We start from the raw sequence: 22,324 nt of genomic DNA, 5'->3' as shown, positions 1-22,324 counted from the left end.
TGGAAAGCACAGATTGGGAAGAGCTAAAGAACACAAAGAAGGAAGAATCAATTCCAGCAAATTTTTCCATCAATGGGATCTAATTAGAATTAAGATGAATGAAGGCTTTTAAGGATTTGCCTCAAGCCTCTTGATGCCATCTTCTTCTCTGGAGATAATGCGGTGAATCTTGCGGTTAAGTATCAAGAAATGACGATTATTTCAGAATTGTTCTCCAGATAATGTTCCTCCTGGACCTCCTGTAATCAACGTTCTCCAACAGTTGTTACTTAAAAACAAAGCTTTTAACAGAACATAAACTGTAAAGAGAATTTCCCTAACAGGAAAAGACTTCAAATCCAGCCAGAAAATATGATTTGCCTATCTTATTTTTCCCCCCACTCAGCCACCTAATTTCTTGCTACACTGTTTTCTAGATGAATATGTACTAATTAGGGGGCTTTTAGCAACTTTACTTTTCACATACAATCAATAAAGATTTTTTGGGGTGTGTATTTCGTACGCAAGTTTTATTGACAGATGGTTTGCACAGTAGATATTTCGAATCAGAAGGGGAGAAAAGATCCATGCTAAGGTTACAAGTTTCATCGGCCAACTTTCTATTTTCTTTCCCTCATTCAAACCCTTCAGAATTTCTAAGACAGTCCTTAAAATATGAGAGCAATGAGTTAAAAAGTTACTACTAAAGAGTCAAGAGGGGGGAAAGAGCAGCAGCGGTTTGGTGGCATTTCCACGTGAGGCTGGGAAACGCCAAGTCTCAGACCTCCTCTTTATTCTCCAGCAAAATTTTGTGCAACTCGTCTGCGTCTTCACTTGTCTTCACCCTTATCAATATTGGCAGAGGGACTGTGGCATTCTTCTCATCGATGGGGGGGTTAGGGACACAAATAATGAGAACGTTGTTTTTCCCCGTTCTCGAGCATGGCATCTGGGGAGGCAGCAAAATGTTCAGCAATATATTGCCTGCAAGAAAGGAAAGTCAGATTTACCGTGGGAAAAAGAATAAAACGTAGCTGAATTATATTACCGTGTTTCCCTGAAAATAAGACAGTGTCTTATTTTCTTTTGACCCCTGAAATAAAGACTTGGCCTCATTTTCGGGGAGGTCTTATTATTTTTGAGGTGCAAGAGGCGGCGAGCGTGGTCCCCTCATGGCTGCTGCTGTGTTGCAATATTTTCGGGGAGGGCTTATTTTGGGGGGAGGGCTTCTTGTAGCGCATGCACACAAAAGCCCAATTGGGCTTATTATCCGAGGAGGTCTTATTTTTGGGAGACAGGGTGGTCCCTGGCTTTATGACCTTAGTAAGAGTCTGCGATTTCTATTGTTAAGCCAAGACGGTTGTAAATTGAAACATCCATGTGGTGGTGGTGGGGTGTTAAGTGAATCCAGAAGTCTTTAAGTGAAGCCATTCATTTTTGGGGGGTGGAGTATTTTTTTTGGGGGGGGGGTTGGCCAGAAACTGGCTGAAAAGGCTAGAAACTGCACTGTCTCTAAAGATGAGCTGGTTGCTAGGCACCTGATATGCGATGATGCAAGTGTGTGTATATGTGCGTGCATAACGTAGCAGTTATTTGGCAGGCATAAGGCCCAAATCACACATTTATACTTATAGGACATAGGCAGCATAATCTCTCACTATAATTCAGAGTGCTCCTGTTGTGGACCGCCAGTGGCCAGCAGAGCTGGCAGCAGATTCGGACAGTGAGGAGGTTGGGGAGGAACATGGGCCAGTCCTGGAGTCTGGGGAAGGCACTGATGAGGGCTCTGTGTCGGAGGCAAAGAGGGGGCCGGAGCCATATGCCTGTTATCAGCTGCCTTCAGAGTCAGACATCAGTGAGGCAGACAAACAGCTGGAATCTATTCCCGATGTGCGCATGTGCAGTTACCAGACAAAGGGAACAGCTAAAAACAAGGGTCGACTTGGGAGTAAAGCCACAGGTGGATGGTGAATGGCTCTTCCCATAGGGAATAAAGGAGGAGCAAAAGGGGGAGTGGAGTTTGCAGGAGACAATTAGTTCATGCCTGCATTCTTGCCAAGTATTGCGGCATCTGAAAGAGATCAGCCTGGCCACTCTCCAAGCCTGATAAAGGTCGGTAATTGTGAACTATCTTGAAAGACTGTGGGTTGGGACATGCTGGAGAGGAATTCACTGTAAATTAAATAAAAGGAGTTTATCAGGACTCGGCTTCAGGTTGCTGGGGAAGTCTAGGTCAGAAAAGCTCCTTTCTTAAAATGATTTCACACATTCCTTTAAAAGTATCCAGGGTCATATGTGTCTGGGGGTATAAAAAATTAATTGAAATAAATATTGGGAAGGTTCATGGAGGGGATGCCTGTTTACTAGGTAAGGTTACTTTGGTCATCTTAGATGAATGGTTGACATCTTAGGGAATGTGACCATAATACTTTTTCTGGACGTCTTGGTGGTTCCTGATACCTCCAACTTTTTGAGGTTCCTGGATGGAATGGGTCTGCTTTCCAGAATGCCCAATCTTTGCAGAGATTAATCCTCAAGATCTTCCCGAATGCTCTCTTTTTATTTACATGCAAGGGACCTGCTTGAATCCTACAGCATCCTACAGATGTAGATGAAACCAAACCTGATTCCAGATGAGCAGTCACTCATCTAGTTAAGACTGATGGGGAAAACAGCCATGTGATCTCTTCCTTCTTTTCAACTCAGATGACCTTCTGCAACGTAATTTAGGTAGGTGGCTCGGCTTTTGAAGGGCTTGGAAAGAGCCTCTGGAATGAAGCTAGTCTGGCTTATTAACCATGCAACTCTTACAACCAGTTCACTACTACTAGTGAAACTCCTAGCTTATTTTGGGGCACAATACAAGGATTTGGTTATACCCTATAAAGCCCAATTTGACTTGAAGCAAGCTACCATGTTTCCCCAAAAATAAGACAAGGTCTTGTTTTCTTTTGACCCCCGAAATAAGCACTTGGCCTTATTTTCGGGGAGGTCTTATTATTTTTAAGGTGCAGGAGGCGGTGACTGTGATCACCTCATGGCTGCTGCTGTGTTGTGCATCGCTGGGTGTGTCACTCTTTTTGTGGCAGCCATTAGTGTGTCAGAAGGGTGATGGCTAGGATTGTGGGAGTGGCCATTAGGCAAAGGCATGTGGGATGCATGGGGCATATTTCCCCCCCCCCCGCCTTTTCCCCCTCCTCCTCCCTTGCCTCCTCATGTGTTGTTTGCATGGCAAGCAACCAGAGGAAATGACAGGGACCGGCTGTGCATTAGTTTAAATATTTTCGGGAGGGCTTATTTTAGTGCATACGCTCAAAAGCACAATTGGGCTTATTATCTGGGGAGGTCTTGTTTTCGGGGAAACAGGATGGCAAAAAGACCATTTTACTCAGGCATTCAGATTTTCTTTTAGGCTATCAGAAATACACTGGTGACAGGAAAAGGCTTTTCTCAATATTGCTAGCAAGTTCTGAAAATGTTTCTGCTGGAAGGGATTAAGTTAGCTCCCCTTTTGTTCTTCCAACAACCTGCAACACGTTTTTATTTAGAGCAGTGTTTCTCAACCTCGGCAACTTTTAAGATGTGTGAACTCCAACTCCCAGCATGCTGACTAGGGAATTCTGGGAGAAGACCATCTCTATTTAAAGCTGCCAAAGTTGAGAAACTGGTTTAAGACAAACCCTTGATGTGTAAGCAGGTTTTTTAACTCATGGTTTTAACAACAACTTGGATGTTTTGCTGCTTTTTGTTATACTTTCATTGTTTTAAATTGTGGTTTTTCCCCCCCATAATACGGTTTAAATTAGGTTTTTTTTTAGCCAACCAATAATTCATAGACTGACAAGCCGAAACCCTATAATAAAAGACGTATTTTGCTAAATGATTTTTAAGAGAAGTCACATACCTAAGTTGGTATCTGCCCGTATTAACAACTGAGTTTTCTGATTGCTGGCAGGTTTTAAATGTAACGTTCCTACTCCTTTTTCTTTAAATTCATTGTCTTTCTTGTAGAAGACTTTGCACCTTAAAAAAAAAAAGGTTGGATCATGCAACATTATCGCGCGACATATATTTTTGCCTTCATTCGTTAAAAAAAAAAAAGCACATCACCCAGGAAGTGAATATACACAGGCTGAAGGTGCCTTCAATTGCACTTGTAGAAAGAGGACGAGGTAATACAAACAATTCAATTGTCTTGTATTAGTGCATATATTATTTTGGAGGATCTACAGAAATCAATGAGTTCTTTTTCATTTTGACTGAATGACACATGTCAAAATGATTTAAAAGGTCATTTTTCAGGAAATAAGAGAGATCAGAAAAGCAGCTGAATGAAGATAAATACTTCCATAAGCGTATTCCGTAATAAATACAACCAAATGGTAAACGCAAGCAATCCAAGATGTAAAGAAAAAGAATGCAAGAGATACAGGTAGTCCTTAAATTACGACCAATTACTTAGCGACCATTCAAAGTTCTGATCTACCTACCTGGGGTTTACATACGACCCAGGTTCAGAGTTCCACCAGTTGCCCCTCCCCAGGGTCATGTAACCACATTCAGCAATTGGGCTGCATTTACCGTGATTTGCAGTGTTTCCTGGCCATGTGACCACATTTGATGATGGTTTTGTCAAAAGCCAGCATTTACTTCCGGTTCTGGCAAAACCAGGCCCACCGACTGACTTTATGATCCTTGTGTAGTCCCTCAACAAAAAAGTCATAAAATCGGGTTGGTCACATCACCAATCAGCTGTCAGGCCTCCAGTCATATATTCCTTTTAGGATCTTTGGCATGCCACACTCTCTCTTATTTTACTATGCTGTTTCATTAGTGGGGTATTTGGGAGGGGAATAGTAAGGAGTAGAATGTGTTGTTTTCAAAATAAAAAATTCCTTTCTAGAAATCAAGGTCATCCTTTGTCTCTGCACCTGACTGGAACTAGATGGGTGGAAATGCCAACGTGGCAGTGGAAGATTGGTCCATGTGATGGACTTTGTGGGTGTGGGGGAAAGATCATGAACTTTCAACTGGGTGGAAAACCCAGGAAGTTCTCAGATTTGGGTTTTCCACAGATGTGTCAACATGGCTCTCTTCATAAATTGGAAGTTTGAGGAAAGTTCTGCCTTGGACTCTGATTTAGTTTTGGATGATATTTGGAACGCTGACATTAACCCGAATGTCCTTTAAAATAAATCACCCGCAACCCTGGCAAGGGCTGCTGGCGAGGGGTGCTGATGGCTCCCAACACTGACCTCACTAGATTACTTGGGTTATCGCATCTCCAACGAGGGGATAGAAATGGATCCCCAACCTAAAGTGATGAAAAGTCCAAACATTGGGGACACCTCGGAGGAAAGTAATGCCGAAGACGACCGTCACCATTTACAACTGTCATCAGCAGGCTCCATTATGGTCATAGCTTGAGGACTACCCGCATAGTGGCTAAGGCAATAGAGATAGCGTCATCCCATGTTGTTATAAAACGTATTACACATATAAAGGTAAAGATCACTCCTGTTCAGTCATATTCAACTCTAGAAGATAGTGGTCATTGCTGTTTCTTAGCTTAGGGCAGCGATGGCTAACCTTTCACCACATGCCGACCTGTGTGCTGGAAATGGCAAGCAAAATCATCCCCCTGGACTATATGGTTTTGCTGGCCTTCGCACACACAAATTTCTGGTTTCCTGTGCAGGCGCACGCCCGACAAACAGCTGGCCGTCGTGCATGCATGCAAAGGAAACCTGGAAGTTTAAGTGTCAGTGCGCAGATGCACACTACTCTTCTGGGTTTTGGCACTCCCATGTGTGTGCACAGGAATGCGGAAGACGAGCTTGCGAGGCCACGCGTCATGGCCTCTGCATGCCATCGGTTCGTCTAGGGAGCCACTGTTGTCTGAAAGCATTTTCATGGTCATGTGGCCAGCATAACTATACGCTGCAGCACATGAAATGCTGTTGGCTTCCCTCCAATGTGGTACCTATTTATCTAGTCATATTTGCATGCTTTCAAACTGCTGGTGAGCAGGAGCTGAGGCAAGAATGGGAGCTCATCCGTTGCACCGCACTTGCATCTCAAACCCAGACTGTTAGCTTTCCAGCTCAAAAGCTCAGCATCTTTAACCACCGAGCCACTGTGCCCCCTTTTGATACACGTACCCCAATTGCTGATCATGTAGCTTAACTTGCAAGCCCCAAAAGTAACTCACTTCTTTGAGTAAAAGGCGTCCTCTTCTTTGACTTCGTTAATTACTACTTTGGGCGGCTCTTCCTCCTCTTCATCACCCCCTGCTGGGAAAAGTATTTCAGATCAGAATTACATTTCATGCCAGAAAGCTTATTGTTTGTGAAACTGTTCCACTGTATGTAAAAAAATCTTGTTGGGTGTGGGCCCCGAATGAAAAAATGGAAATACTTCAGAGGCACTCAAACATTTTGTATTTCGAAATGTTTGAAGCTTAAAAATAGCTCTTCCAGACTGAATGCCAGCTCTCTTGCTAGGTTTCAATCATATCAAGCTCATTTCCAACCATTCCTACTTCCCTCTAGTAAACTGGAACATCCTACTTTCACATTTAAAAGGTACATACATCTCTGACGCAATTGCTCTGTTCCCAATGAGGAGAGGGATAGAAATGAACAGTCCCTGTACCCATCCCCAGCATTTGCAAGTCCCTGAAATCCAGAAACAAGCACAGAAAGAATTTTCACTAGCTGGAGAGCCAGTGTGTATTTCTTATCATCACTGTTTAAATGCAGGCCTAGACCACAGTCTGCATTACCTACAGGAATGCAAGGGACGGACTGCACACCTCACAAGAATCAGAAAGAATGTATTAGAAAACGACTGGCTCAGCTTATCCGAAGGGTTTTAAACTAAAATTGAATGGGGAGGGTGACCAATTTTTAGGATCTTTGGGACCTAATCCCAAGCATAAACCCGAAGACATCAAACAAGGAGGTAGGGATGATGGAAAAGAAGAAAAATTCAAATGTGAAGTAGTGTTGTGGCCCACCAGTGGCCAGCAGGGCTGGCAGCAGATTCGGACAGTGAGGAGGTTGGGGAGGAACATGGGCCAGTCCTGGAATCTGGGAAAGACTCTGATGAGGGCTGTGTCAGAGGCAGATAGGGGGCCAGAGCTCTATGCCAGTTATCAGCTGCCTTCAGAGTCAGACATCAGTGAGGCAGAACAGCTGGAGCCTGTTCCCAATGTGCGCATGCACAGAGTTGTCAGTTAAAGAGAAAAGCTAAAGAACAGGGGTCGACTTTGGTGTAAGGCCACAGGTGGACGATGAATGGCCCCTCCCAGAGGAAATAAAAGAGGAGCGAATGGGGAAGGGAGTTTGCAGGAGACAATTAGTTCACTTAATTGGCTCGTGACTCTCCGAAACTCCTTGCCATGTTTTGCAGATGTCGGCCTGGCAGCTCTCCAAGCCAGATGAGGTCTGTGACTGTAAATCCTCCCTCGAAAGACTTTGCTGGATGTAAATGAGCAGAATTCAAGTAAATTAATAAAAGGGATTTTTGTTGGGACAAGGAGTTTGCTTCAGGCTCTTGGGAAGTCTAGGTCAGAACAAGTAGGACATGTAGAAAGCACACCCTGGGTCAGTCATAAAGGGCTTAGATGCCTACACATTAATGCTCAAAGTTTGAGAAACAAACAGGGTAAATTTGAAGTACTAGAATAGGACAAGTACAATATAGTTGCCATTACCAAAGCTTGGTGGGATGAAACTCAGAACTAGAAGGTACTGCTGGAAGGATACAAACTATTAAACAAAACAGGCATAACAAAAGAGGAGAGATCACTTCCTCTCTACAGAAATGCATAAAACCAAGCATGAAAGCTCCTAGAGTGCATATGGGTCAATGCAAAAGGGGGAGGGGGAGATATTGCCATATATATAAAAGGCAAATACCACTCAACTCATCATGAAATCTCCAGAACCGTAAAGTCTACAAACTTGAAATTTGGCCCGTATCTTCCTCTTGGCTTCTAGGTGCTCAATAAGAAAAGATTTTTCAAAATGACCATCAGATCATTAGTATTTCTTATACAGTAATTAACATGCTCTGATGCTAAGGAGTTCTACTCCCCCTCCCCACCTGGAAAGAACTGTTTCAACTGCCAGTTGCCTTATATTAACATGCTCTGATGCTAAGGAGTTAGACATTCTACTCCCCCTCCCCACCTGAAAATAACTCTGTTCCCACTGCCAGTTGCCTCACTCAAGAGCGGTCTGGGGCTCCTTACAGTACTAAACTTCGGTACCTCACCAAAATGTCTATGCCTTCCACCTATGGAACTGCTTCCGGACTCAAGGCGGCAGGAGCGATATTCCCTTATGTGTTTCAATCACTGGTCACCGAGCCAAGGGATTGTGAACCAAATTTCTCCTGCATAGCCCAATCACATAGTTTCGTCACGAAGCACGGGTATCCAGCTAGGTGTATATTACAGTCCACCCTACCAATCCAATAGTTGGATTTTTTTTGTTGATGCCACCCAGCATGAACTTTTTGCTAATCAGTTAAGCAATGGATGTAGGAAAAATACCACAATAGTAATTGAGGACTTTAACTACCCTAACGTCAGCTGGGAAGCAAACTATGCAGCAAGTGGGAGATTGAATGGGTTTCAAACCAACTTAGCTGACAATTTTGTCATCTGAAAGGCAGTGGAGGGAACTAGAGGGTCAGCTATATAATGGACTTAATTCTTACTAACAGAGATGAAACGATAGAGGGGGATGGAATCGCAGGAATTTGGGGGAGAGTGACCATGTCATATTGGAATTCAATATAATGCAGACCTAAGCAATAGAACAAAATCAGAGAGAGAGAGAGAGGGAGAGGAAAGGAGGGAGAGAGCAAGAGCAAGAGCGAGATATGTCTCACTTTCCATCTTGACGCTAATGGACATGCAGCCATTAATCAGGCCCAAAAAAATGTAGTGAATTTGTAAACCTTGATGGTCCACCCCTCAAACAAATGTAGAGACAGGCACTCTGCAACACAAATGGGGACAGATCACCAGAGAGTTAAATGGGATCACACCATTTCTCAGTCTCATACTTACTTTGTGCATTGCCAGCTTTTTCGGCCGGGGCGTCTAATGCATTATTGGAAAAGGAAGAAGCCACCTTGGTCTGGCTTGCATCTTTGCCAAACAAACCTCCATTTCCAGGGGAAAATGAGAATCCAGACCCTGCCGCCCCTGAACTCAGACCAGATTTGCCACTTTTGCCAAAAGAGAATAAGGTGGTGGTGGAGGCAGCTGCCGGTTTGAGTTCTGTTTTCTTTTCCAATTCCGTTTTCTTCCCGAGGGTCTCCTCCGATTTGCTGCTGAACAAAAACGTGGAGCTCTGCGGGAGGGCGGCGCTCCCAAACGCAGGACGGGGCTGAGCTTCCGTGGCTTTGCTGCTGCTTCCAGAGCTGCCGTTGCCAGCAAGGCCCTTTTGCTCTATGTCAGCCAAGTATCTCTCATAGTCATGGAAGATGGGGGTCAGGTCACAGAGCGGGTTGGTGTTGACATGCTTAACTATCCAGTCCCGTACAGAACAATTGAGGGCGGCCAACTGTTTATGATAGATCTTCGAGTTGCAGGCTTTGCTCTGAGCGAGTCCGGGAGACAAGGGCTCTGGATTCTCACCATTGGCTTCCGCATGCGCAGAGGTCTTCTCAACTGTAATGTTATTGGCTGAGACACTGGAGACCACAGAACCTGTAAAAGAAGAAAACATCCAAGGACTACGATTACAAGCCACCTTTGTGGAAAATCACCTTAAACAAAAAACCATAGGGGGCAGGCCTCCTAAATCTAGCAGCTTGTCTAAAAGCTACACTACCTAAACAAGTATGAGGCTGGCATTTTGATAGCAAGTATACTGAGAAACAGAAAAACCCAAAGAATAGCAATAGCAGTTAGACTTATATACCACTTCATAGGGCTTTCAGCCTCTCTAAGCGGTTTACAGAGTCAGCATATCGCCCCCACAGTCTGGGTCCTCATTTCACCCACCTCAGAAGGATGGAAGGCTGAGTCAACCTTGAGCCGGTGAGATTAGAACCACTGAACTGCAGATAACAGTCAGTTGAAGTGGCCTGCAGTACTGCACCCTAACCACTGCGCCATACCTTTAGACTCACATCCAGCATCCCTCAAGATATCAGAATGATTAAAAACCTAAGAAAGTTCAATTGAATTAAACCACATGTTGCTTTCTTTGTGACAATCTTAGCTCTTTGCGAGATACCTCTTAGAGAATACTGCAACTTTTGCCTTTAAACAACAATATTTTGTTCCAGGGATTTGAATTTTTTTAAAATATTAATAGAAGCACCCAAGAGCTGCAGGGACAGAATTGGTAGCTTCAAGATGAAGGATTTGGAAGAACTTGATTTCAGTGAATTTATGAGGATAAATACTTCAGGTGAACGAAGTCTAAACACATACTGTATTTTTCGGAAGACGCACCTTTTTCACTCAAAAAAGAGGGTGAAAATCTGGGTGCGTTTTATACACTGAATACAGCATTTTTGGCCTCCCAACCCCGCACCCACTTTGCAAAAATGGCCCTGCATTGCCTTTAGAAAGCTTCGAGAGTGCTCCTGGGGGCTGGAGAGGGCAAAAATGAGTGAAAAATGGGCTATTTTTTGCTCATTTTTGCCCCACCCCCACCCTAGGAGTACTCTATATAAGCCTCCTAAAGGCTATGCATGCCCTTTTTTTGATGAAAAACGGGCCCATTTTTATGAAAAACTGGCCATTTTTGAGAGGTCTGCAGAGTGCAAAAACTTTTCTTTTTAATTTGCCTCTTCAAAATTTTGGTACGTCTTATACTCCAGTGTGTCCTTATAGTCTGAAAAATTTGGAACTGTTCTTCATTTTTCTGCTGGAAACCAGTAGAAAAATTACCCTTTGGACTGGGGACAATTTATAGCTGAATATAAGAAGTATAATCAGAGGACTAGTACAAAGGGGCCCAGAGTCTCATGCAATTTAAGCAGCAGCATCATATTCAAAAGCCAACCAGGAATTCTACTTTAGGGATGGGCCAGGATAGATAGAAGGCAGAGGGATCATCCACCTTATTGTGCCACCTTCACTCCTGTGTTCACTTAGAAAGAGTGTGGTTTTTCCACAGCCAAGCAATGGAATGTGGCAAGCTGGTTGACCAAGAAAGGAATTCCACCTTGGTTGATTGATAGAATTTTTTCACTTCTTATTTCCCTACCAGTCACAAAGAAGGAACTTTAACTGCCCCCTCCCTGCTCACCCAGCCACTACCAGCTTAAGGTTGACTCAGCCTTCCATCCTTCCGAGGTCAGTAAAATGAGGACCCAGATTCTTGGAAACAATATGATGTAAACTGCTTAGGGAGAGTTGTAAAGCCCTGTGAAGCGGTATGTAAGTATGTGCTACGGCTATTGCTATATGTAAATCTGTTCTAATGTGAATAGTGTTTTTTTCCACAACATCTTTACTAAATTTGTCATATTGAGAGTACCATTCTGAATTCTACTGAAAAATAAAAGGCACAAGACCAGAGATCGTTGAATCATTCTTCCACCGAGACCAAATTTCAAATCTAATAATCAGAAGTGCGGATATTAAGGATGAAGTTTTAAAAAACAACATCCCATGATAGTAAACATCTCTTTAAAAACGACCTGAAATAAATCTGCATATAATAAATAAGATGGCTTCTCATTCAATTTGGAGGCATGCAAGTAGATGATCAGAGGCTCTGAAAGCAGGCTCACCCTCTATCCGAGCCCTGTGATCATCACTGAGCCTTTGTAAACCCACATGGACCTCGTTTTCAATCCTCTTAAGATCTGGATCCAGACTCAATAAATGATTTAGGCAGCTCTATTCGAATTGTAACCGGATCCATCCGATTGGTGTTTCTAAGTAATGAAAGAGCACGAATGCTCCTTTTCTCTCTCAGAGGCTCAGTTTTATCTAGCAACTGCTGCCTATTATTTTCAGAAAGATGTGACGAATATGACTTAAATGTGACTTACGAGATGTACTTCTTTAAGGATGCAAAACGTACATCACAACCAAGTCCTTCCAAGAAAGGATCTTACAGAGTAACACAGAGACCAAGGGTGGGTTTTGCAGCATAACCCCCCCTCCCCCAAAAGTTCTAAACAGGCCCCCAAAACTTACGGAGCACGGTTTCAATGGCAATTCTGGATGGAAGTAGCCCTCAACTTCACACCATTTATTTAGCAACTATTCAAAGTTACCAAAAAAAAAAAGCTGCAAAAATTAAGATGTGACCAGTCCTTGCATCCCCACAGTCACACGATTCACATTAATGTCCCAAAGATGCTTTTTTTCAAGAGTGAGCTGGACTTCCTTGTTTTTCTTTGAAGACGTTTTGCTTCTCATCCACGAAGCTTCTTTAGCTCGGACTCCATAGACTTTTAGCTATACGCACTTTGGGATGAACACACTTTGAATGGTACGGGAGTATGAGTGGATTTCCAGAAAAATGGCAGACTACAGGAACCATTTGTGCTTCAGTTTGAGATGCAGGCAACACAGACTCATCTCCAACAGCCAGTGCCTTGTCTTCAACCGTGAAGGGACACAAGGCAGAGAACATCTTGTACAGGTTCCACACCCATTTGCATTACTCAGGTGACCCTGAGAACACAGATAAACCTCCAAGTGGCCTCAACAACTCTGTAAAAGGATGCAAATGACCAGCTGTCTGCAAGGAGTATAAATCCTTCCATTCCCCACCATTCAGTCAGAGCTGAAAAAGCTTCTTGGATGAGAAGTGTAATGTCTTCAAAGAAAAACCAGTAAGTCCAGTTGCCTCTTGGGGGGAAAAAAAGCACCTTTGGGACAACTATGACCTGGATGACTGAGAATCTCCAGAGAAAGATTCACATTAATAGTAGGACAGTTAGTCACCAGCACTTATTTGCAACATTTGAAGTATCAGGAGGTCCCACAAAATCACCATTTGTGGCCTTCCCAACAGGCAAAGTCAATGGAGGAAGCCGGATTCCCTTAAGGACCACATGATTCACTTAGCAACTGCAGCAATTCACTTATTAACAATGGCAAAAAAAAGGTTGTATAATTGGGTATGACTCACTTAACAACTGTCTTGCTCACAACAGAACTGGTCATCAAGGACTACCTGTACTTGATTTATGCTAAAAAATACCCTTATGCTACTAGATTAAATGCAGCTTTCTCTGCACAGGGGACCCAAGCTAAATGCAGCCCTTCCTTTTTAAACCACAGGGCATTTAAAAAAAAACAATTTTCATTGAAAGATATTAAGATTATTTCCCCCAGTAAAAAAAGAAAAAGCAAAAAGAATTAACTTACTAAATGTAGGTTCCGTTTCTGAAGTTGTCTTTAAGCTGGAGAGCGAAGTGCTGTGTGTAATGCTGCTGGAGCTGCTGCCACCGTTGGATAACCCTCCGAAAGATTTTGTTCCAGAGCCATTCCCGAAACTGGAAAAACCACCAGTCCCGGAAGGTAACACAAAACCTTTAAATCCCTTAAAAGCTCCGCCACCTTCTGACTGAAAAAAAAAAGAACAGAAATAAATTGCTCTGCAACTCTCAGATTAAAAGGCCATCCTGGGCCTATTCAGAAGGGATAGGATTTTCTTGCTATTTTTTCCCATGAGGGCTGTATTTGCAGTAAACCCCAGGTATTCCTGATGGCCACCACTCCTCTCTCCCACTGGAATCAGAAGCTGGTCCCAAGTGCTACCTCTAAAATGGGTTTCTTGGTTTAAAAGGTAAAGGTTCCCCTCACACATATGTGCTAGTTGTTCCTGACTCTAGGGGGTGGTGCTCATCTCCGTTTCAAAGCTGAAGAGCCAGCGCTGTCTGAAGACATCTCTGTGGTCATGTGGCTGGCATGACTAAACACTGAAGGCACACGGAACGCTGATACCTTCCCACCAAAGTGCTTTCTATTTTTCTACTTGCATTTTTTACATACTTTCGAACTGCTAGGTTGGAAGAAGCTGGGACAAGTAACAGGAGCTCACCCTGTAATGTGGCGCTAGAGGTTCAAACTGCCAAACTGCCGACCTTTCTGATCGAAAAGCTCAGCATCTTAGCCACTGAGCCACTGCGTCCCTACGCTGCATCCTTTCTTGGTTTATTTCTCCCCAAATGTTGTTTCTCGTTGGCAGTTTCCAGTTATTTCAGCCCACTGCTTTTAACAAAATGTCATTCCATTTCTACCAAGGCTCCATGGTAGGATGCCTTCCTTAATGCAAAATATCCTGGGTCCAACGGCACCCATCCAAGCATGCCTCCAAAGTAACATTTTGGAAAACCAGAATCGTGCCATTTAAAAAAAAATTTTTTTTTTGAGGGATGCTCAGCATGTTAAACAATACTTGCTGTTGGGCTTGGGAGTTCAAAGTGTGGCCTTTGAAAAGCCTGATTCTGTAGAAGTGAACCATCAAGTGGGGGGGGGGGGAGAGAAGTAGTAGTATACACTACTACTACACCCTCCTATCATTAGTGAACAGCAACTTAAAAGCTTCTTATTAAAAAGGTTCTAATACGGTTTAGCATTGTTAAGTACTGGGGAGATGACAGAGATAGATGGATGGATAGATAGATAGAATAATTCAAATTATATTGGACCACTGCTAAAAAAAATAACTCCATCTCAGGGGAAATACCAACAGCAGCATAAGCTGTGTAAGTCAATCCCCTGACCCAAAACTGAAGGCTGTGAGCTATCCAAAGATGACTTTTCTTGCTGTACAAAGATAAATCAATAGTTAGTCAGAGCAGGCAAAATGTTTTTAATTCTAACCTCCCTGTTCTCATTTTAAAAGCAGGTCATTTTGACCTTACTGCTGAAAGAGAAATGTTTTGAATTCAAAATGTTCTACACATCCTTAATAGTAGCACTGAGCTATGTTAGCCCACTTCAAACATTGATTGCAAATGACCAAGAGTACTTAATTCTAAAAGATGACCTGTGCACTAGCAGGGCTCACAAACAATGGTATGGCCCAGCTTCAATTTGAAGGAGGGCAACTTCACTAGACTTGGAAATCATATGGATTTGCAAAATTAGCCTAAGCAGCCTGGAGGAATCCTGAGAGTTGAAAACCACTCATTTATAAAGTTACCGAGGTTGAAAAAACATTGAGTTTAGTCCCCTGGATCCTGCTAGCTCTCCCAGCATTTTCCTATGTCATAAACCAAGTTTAGAAAGAGTAAATGGGATTCGCTACAAATCACCAGGATTTTTTTTAAAAAAACCTGTTAAATAACAGCATTTTTAAATTCCATAAATGCTGGTTTTCTAATTCAGATGATTCACTTGCAGATATAATAGTAGCTGAATAACTATTTGGGATTAACAGAATCCCGAAGAAAGTACAATATTGCATTCTGCCAAATAAGATTTACTATTAAAATATATAAGTGTTTACCAACGTAATTCACTCTTTTTCTAGATGAGAGAATCAAAGACAGGGATTCAATTTCCTTTATTATCATTTAGTGTAAGGGATCCATACAGTGAAAAGCGAAGTTTTTTAATAGTTGGACCTAACCACAGAAAGAAACTTCTCTCTTCCCCAGCTGTTAGAAAAAAAATGGCTAGAAACATGAAAATCTTCCAGAATTCTTATCTTCTTCAAATGCTCCCCAGAGAGACATTTCATGCATTATGAATCTTCTAGAATTACAAATGACATTTTGCATCAAAAATTTAAAAGAAATTCAATTATATATTAGTCTTGAGTATGTTAGTCTGACTATTTAGTTAAGAGTTTTGTTTATACAAGCTAGCAGTTAGTGACAAAACTATTTTTAAGCAATGCAAGGAATTAGACAAATTAGCAGAAAGGTTATTTTAAAATGATAAATATATATAGATATATATGTATATATATACCTCAGTCATCACATTTCTACGCTTTGCCTTCTTAATTGGTCTGTTTTTCAAAACTTCCTCACTGGCCACTGAGAAAGTTCCTACCTGCAGAGAATGTTTAAATTCTTAGACAAGCAAAATGAAAAAAGTCTGGAAAATCATATCCCAGCAAAACTCATTTTCTGACTTGGCTCTTTGGTGTAACCATCCACTATTAACACCATGAGGCTCAATGTTGTATTGCAATATGTAATTGCTTGGCATATTGAAATTTTACAACATCACTGCGGATGATTACTTATGAATCATTTGTGAGTATCATAGCTGCTCACTGACTTGTTCAAAATATTTAGAACATGTTTTCCATAAATATTTCCCAAAAGATGTCAACTGACAGATTCCCCTCAAATTAGTCATTATTTTTAAGAAACATATTTATTGCAATTTACCCAATGAACTTTAGAAATCATTAAACTGCTTTCAGAAAAACCATAATTATTTCTATTTATAGATAACAAGGATGGCCTATAAGAGATTCAAACATTCATGATAGATTTTATTATGGAATTACTTCCTTCTTTCCTATACATACAGTATATATAAAACCCCATCTGAAAGGTTAAATATTACAACAACTGGGATCTGAATTTCTGTTGTAAGTCCTTGGGGTTGTAAGTCAAGCTGAACGCAAACTTATGACAATTTGTACAGTGGGCAGATTTTGCCAGAAGTTGGCAAAAAGGGTTGCAAATTGTGATTATGTGGCTGCTGAGATGCTGCAACCGGTTGTAAATGTGAGCCAGTTGTCACGCACCTCAATTGCGATCACGTGACTGCACGGGCGGTGTGACAGTTGTAAGTGTGAGCACAAGTCCCAAGTTGTAGTTTTGAACTATCATTAAATGAAGAGACATAATGTTGAGGACTATCGGTACATTCAAGAGCTCTAAATGGAATGCAGTGATTCCATTTCTAATTATTATTTCCTATAGCAACTGGGAGGTGGATTGGGTTGAGAAGGAGAGGATGGGTAGCTCTGTCTTCCAAGGGGGATCCATGGCTGAAAGGGAACTGGAACAGGGCCAATCCAGCATCTTCATGCTGCACCACATTAGTAGATTTTGCTTATAAACACAAAAATAACTGGGGCAGTCAAAGGATACAGACCAGTGTTTCTCAAGCATGGCAACTTAAAGATGTATGGACTCTCCCAGAATATCCAAGCCAACATACTGGCTGGGGCATTCTGGGAATTGGAGTCCACACATCTTCAGGTTGTGGAAGTTGAGAAACAGTGATGTAGACAATGTTAACACTTTCTCCATAACAGATGGAGAGGAAAGGAATCAAATTTCCTCCCAGAGAATGGAATTCTGAGCTATGGTGTGATCCACAGCATGGGGATCACAGGCTCCCAGCCTAATTATTTACTCGAAATAATGAGTAATCTTAAGCTAAAGCTAACTAAATAATGAGTTAACATCTTAAGCAAATTGATAATAGAACATGGAAGACAGGGAAGATATAGGTAAAGAATAAACCAAAATTTTCTAGAAAGCTCACACTACTGTTTGAATATTTATCAACTTTATTGGAAGCATTCACAAAATTCAGATGTTTGGAGAATTTGGAAGTCAGAATCATGCTGATGTAATGACAAAGTATAATTTTAATAGCAGATTTCTCCTGTAGCTGTTATGTGGCATGAAACTGCAAGCGCTTTAACGTGAACTGAAACACAATTACCCTATGACACGTGTGAATAAAAGCAACCCCAATTATACTGTTTTTCAAACAGTGTGTTTGTTGGTAATATTCTCAATAGAAACAGTTGCTTTATAGATTATTGATCTATATGACTAGCCATCTTGACTAAACATTGTGAAAACCATCATTACCAAGAGCTCAGCATCAATCCCAGGAAAGAAATTCATTTCTGTTACGACCTACTTACAAGATACGTTAGACAGAGAAAACAATTAGCTGACGTGATGCACATGGGTTCCAGATTGGCTCTGCTTGGTGTGAGAAGGTTGAAACCTTGCAAGATATTGGGATGTAATTATGAAGGCAACACCACTGCACGAAGAGCCTACACAACACAGCTCTATCTGTGGCTCAGCACAAATGTGTGATTTCCTTCCCTTGCTCACCACAGAAGCACTTAAAAGTGAGTTACTTTTTGGCTTGACTCCCTCATTAGTGAGGCTCCATTAGGGGCAGACAATAAAGTTTAAAGAAGCTGTTACTGTGTCATCAGGAGAAAAGAGAGTCCAAATTACAAAGGTTATAGTAAGTGTTATAATTGGCATGTATTACCAATAGTCTGCATGAGTTCATATCTGTTTTTAATTATACAAGACAGATAAACTTTTAATACTACAACAAAACCAATACACTGGTAACCCCATACTTTTCATATAGAGACAAGTTATATGAAACAGATTTTTCCCTGTGACTGTTTTGATCTTGACTCTTGGTACATTCAAGAAAGGCTGGACAGACTGGCCCATTACCTTCCCAGTTTTGCAAAGTATTTTCTTCACACATACCAAAAATGCAGTGACATACATTTGTGTACTTCACATACTGTTGCTCTAAGTTAATGAAAGCAAGCCTTGTTTACCTCCTCGGTTTCTTCTTCTTGATCCCAGTTTCTGTCAGTCAGCTCCGTCTCTGCCACTCTCTTAGCCATTTTATAGCACTACCGCATCACAGCAAGCAACAATTAGTTATGTTTCAGATCTGGTTTTTAGAAAAAAAAGGATGACAAAATCAGCACCTTTTACAGCCTAATAACCAGAGAGGTATTAATTAGATGTAATAACCAAAGATAGTAATAATGTTGCATAACATTTCAGGTACTCTGTTTACTAAGATACAATCTCAAGGAACTGTCACACTTCTGATCAGCTAGAGATGCTGCGATACGGATGAAACTGTGGGAGAGACAAAGGTACTTTGAGATCCCCCAGAAAAACAGGGACATGCCAGTAACAACAGTAACATGAGAATGCTATCTGCCAAATGACATTACTCAAATTTCACACCTTTATACAGAATTGGGGTGTTGGAAGAGGCAAATTTAGTTCAGATGTTTCACTGTTGTGTTCCCCAGAGACACTGGTTCTATAAAAGCTATGAAGGATGTGGATTTGGGAAGCTTCTAGTCTGTCTTGCGGCTTGAAGAAAAAGGAAGGCTGAGTTACTCCTTGAGAGCCAAACTGCACATTGCTGACAGGTTGAAGTTGCAACTAACCATCATCCTTGCCACTATATGTACACATCTGATGTCCCTCTGACTGGATGAAACCCCCTCCACACCAACTATAAAAACAAGCCCAAAATACTCTGGATGGCCAGGGTCTTCATCCAGCAACTCTTGGGTTCCTAATAATGGAGGCATGCAAGTTCCATATCTTAAAGCAAGGGTGTCCAAACTTGGTAAGATTTGTGGACTCCCAGAATTCTCCCAAGTTTGGATACCCCTGTCTTAAAGGGTTTAAGTTCAAAAACAAAATAAAAAGTGCAAAACACCAACATCTAATATGGACTTTCCAAGTATGTTCTAGCTCTTGCTTATGGTCAAGAATTCTTAGGAAACGGAAAATACATGGTCACAAACCCAGTGCTTTGTTTGGAAAGTGCATACATTATCTTCTCCTAAAGCAAAAGTAAACCGTGGTTTACTTTTATATAGAGAAAGTAGTGGGCGAACAGGTTCATTTGTCATTCTTCCATGAAGCTGTTTTGCGACAGGTCATCCTGCAAAGCAGCCATTTTGTTAGACTTCCCGCAGCCTCTTTAAAACTCCAAATTTAGAATAGAAATTTTTTTATTGGCCAAGTGTGATTGGACACACAAGGAATTTGTCTTTGGTGCATGTGCTCTCAGTGTACATAAAGAAAAAATAAAATAGAATACATTCATCAAGAATCATAGGATACAACACTTAGTGATAGTCATAGGTTACTAATAAGCAATCAGATTACACTAGGAAACAGTCACTATCCAACAGTCATCAAGTTTTATATGTTTATTCCTGGAATTAGGAACTCTGGATAGGAGTTCCTGTTTGACCAACAGATGTTTCTAGTGTCATGCCACCATGATTGCACAGAAGCCTTCTCCTTGCAAAACTGTACCTCCACAAATATGCTCTTCCTGGTCTCCCACCACTGAGAAGCCCCTGTCAGCAAAAGCTGTGCCTGGATCAGCCCACAGCTCTGATAGGTAGCTGATGAGGTCATAATGCTGTGGACGAAAGGCAAGGATACCAGCCTATTTTCAAACAGGAGCCCAGTCAAACTGGCTGCCAGAAAGGGTTAAAAGCCAGTTTCCTAATCAACATGCCCCCAAAAGAAGGATGAAGACCCCCAAGACATGGCTGATCCCCTTGCTCATGCGACCTAGCCCAGTCTCAAAGATCTGGATTAGATGCAACAAAATGACTTCTATGTGTCTGCAACAACCCCAAGTCCAAAATGGAGAAAGTAATAAAGAAAAAAGAGGATCCCCTACAAGGGACTAAATCACACATGCAACATTAAGGAACAAGCCTTGATCCCCTAGTTTTTCTCCTGACTCACACAGGAGGAGGGAGCCTGTAACCAAGGAATAGGAATAGGATAAAACCAGAAGGGACCTTGGAGGTCTTATAGTCCAGCCCTCTGCTAAAGCAGGAGACCCTATAACATTCTAGACAAGTGGCTGTCTAGTCTCTTCTTAAAAACCTCCAGTGATGAAACACCTACAACTTCTGAAGGAAAGTTGTTTCATTGGTTAATTGTCCTCATTCTTAGGAAGTTTCTCAATTCCAGGTTGCTTCTCTCCTGGATTAATTTCCATTCATTGTTTCTGGTGCTTTGGAGAATAATTTGCCCCTCCCCTCTTCTTTGTGGCAGCCCCACAAATACTGGACTACTCTACACTCTCGGGGGGGGGGGGGAAACACGGACAAATTCAGAATTCATACTTGGAACAGAAAATATTCATCTCTCCTCTACGCCAATGTTTCTCAACCACATCGCCTGGGTGGGACTTCAATTCCCAGAATCCCCCAGCCAATTTATTTGGGGGTGAGGGGAGTGAACCCCAATCATCTTAAAGGGGATGAGGTGGCGAAACACTACAGCAAGAGCCATCCATGAACACTATCATCCAAAGTGCGCGTGTTTGGACACGGCTGCCCCTCGAAGCCCCGCCGGGGCCTCAGTGAGCGCCTCAAGTAAGGCCTCCACCAAGGCCCGAGGCCGAATTCCCGCGCTTTTCAAGGAAGCTCAGGCCACGCCCCCGGCGCTTCCGCTTGGGCTTCCCTAAAGAGGGACGGTCTAGGCCTCCCCGCCTGCTGCTCCCTCCCTCTAGAACCGGAAGCTCCCCTTCAAGGGGGAAGCCGGGGCCAAATCCCCCCCCCGATGCTGCTGGTGAGGGGCGCCTTTCCAAGGCGGGGAGGCAAGGTGCTGAAAGTCCCCCACCACAAGGGACCGCCTGCCATCGCCCTCCACCCTCCCTGCCCGTGCCTTCCCGCTCACGAGACCCACCGCCGATGGGCTCGTGCCGAGACCGCTTCCTCCTGGCCGTGGCGCTCCCCGGGAGGAGCGGCAGCGGCTTCCGCTTCCGGCAAGCGCCGCCGCCCCGCCCTCGGGGAGAGGCGGGGTCGTCGCGGGGCGTGGCCTCCCGTCGCCTGGGAAACCGGGCGGAGGACTTTGAGGCTGGTCCGCTGCGCCTTCCTCCCGCGTAAGGATCTCGAGTGCCTTAACGCTCGCTCGGTGTCAGTTACAGGGGTCGAGCCGGGATGGGAAACCACCTGGAAATCCTAGGACTCGAAGGTGCGGGCAGAACGCACGGCTTACCAACATGGATCATCATTGAGGAATCCCGGACTGAAGGAGTGTCGTACTCTTTCTCTTCTGCAGGGGGCAGACCTGGGTAACATTTTAGATGGGGCACCACCTGGAGATCCTATTCCTGGGCTTGGATGTTTTTGGCTTTTTTAAAAAATATTTAAAAAAAAACACAAATACAAACAGTACATATACAACTGAATTAAGAAAAAAAAAGACAAAAGGAAAAGGAAAAAAAACCCATATTACAGTGTTTACCACCCCTGGAGACCTTCCCTTCCCCCTTAGATTTCTTAGATATCAATATATTCCAATTGTGGCCTTATCCCCTCCAAAACAACATATATTCTTGAGTAGGTTTATTCCTTTTGCCTTCCACCAACACTGATTTTATAACCCCCCCCCCCTATTTCATTATAATTATTTACTTTAATTATCCCTTTTTGAAGTCTAATTTCTGTTGTTAATTTATCATTTGTTGCCATATTACAAATTTCCTTACACCACTCATTTCTTTGATTCGAAGTCTGCAGGGGGAAGACTTCGATAACATTTAGATGGGGCACCTATCACTCTGCTAAACAAATAATTCCCTTAACACTGT

The 22,324-nt window shown here is 42.6% G+C and overlaps 1 protein-coding gene across 3 annotated transcripts; it reads right to left on the bottom strand.

The window, feature by feature from the left end:
• Positions 1 to 488: 488 nt before the first annotated feature.
• NUP50 (nucleoporin 50) lies at positions 489 to 21,523 on the bottom strand. Of its 3 annotated transcripts, none has more exons than XM_032221409.1 (8): positions 21,418 to 21,523; positions 18,504 to 18,622; positions 15,899 to 15,982; positions 13,343 to 13,541; positions 9,062 to 9,706; positions 6,191 to 6,272; positions 3,884 to 4,002; positions 489 to 963 (listed from the first exon to the last, which is right to left on the bottom strand). In XM_032221409.1, the coding sequence occupies exons 2-8, from the start codon at positions 18,570 to 18,572 to the stop codon at positions 758 to 760; spliced, it is 1,404 nt and encodes a 467-aa protein (XP_032077300.1). In that variant the 5' UTR covers positions 18,573 to 18,622; positions 21,418 to 21,523; the 3' UTR covers positions 489 to 757. The 3 variants fall into 3 exon arrangements, with proteins under 3 accessions (XP_032077300.1, XP_032077301.1, XP_032077302.1); XM_032221410.1 differs by having other exon boundaries at positions 6,191 to 6,269; XM_032221411.1 differs by lacking the exon at positions 15,899 to 15,982.
• Positions 21,524 to 22,324: the final 801 nt, after the last annotated feature.

Source organism: Thamnophis elegans, chromosome 7 (genome assembly GCF_009769535.1).
Source record: "Thamnophis elegans isolate rThaEle1 chromosome 7, rThaEle1.pri, whole genome shotgun sequence".
Taxonomy (NCBI): Eukaryota; Metazoa; Chordata; class Lepidosauria; order Squamata; family Colubridae; genus Thamnophis; species Thamnophis elegans.
The sequence above is the reverse complement of the archived record's forward strand: the minus strand, read 5'-3'. Positions and strand labels throughout refer to the sequence as shown.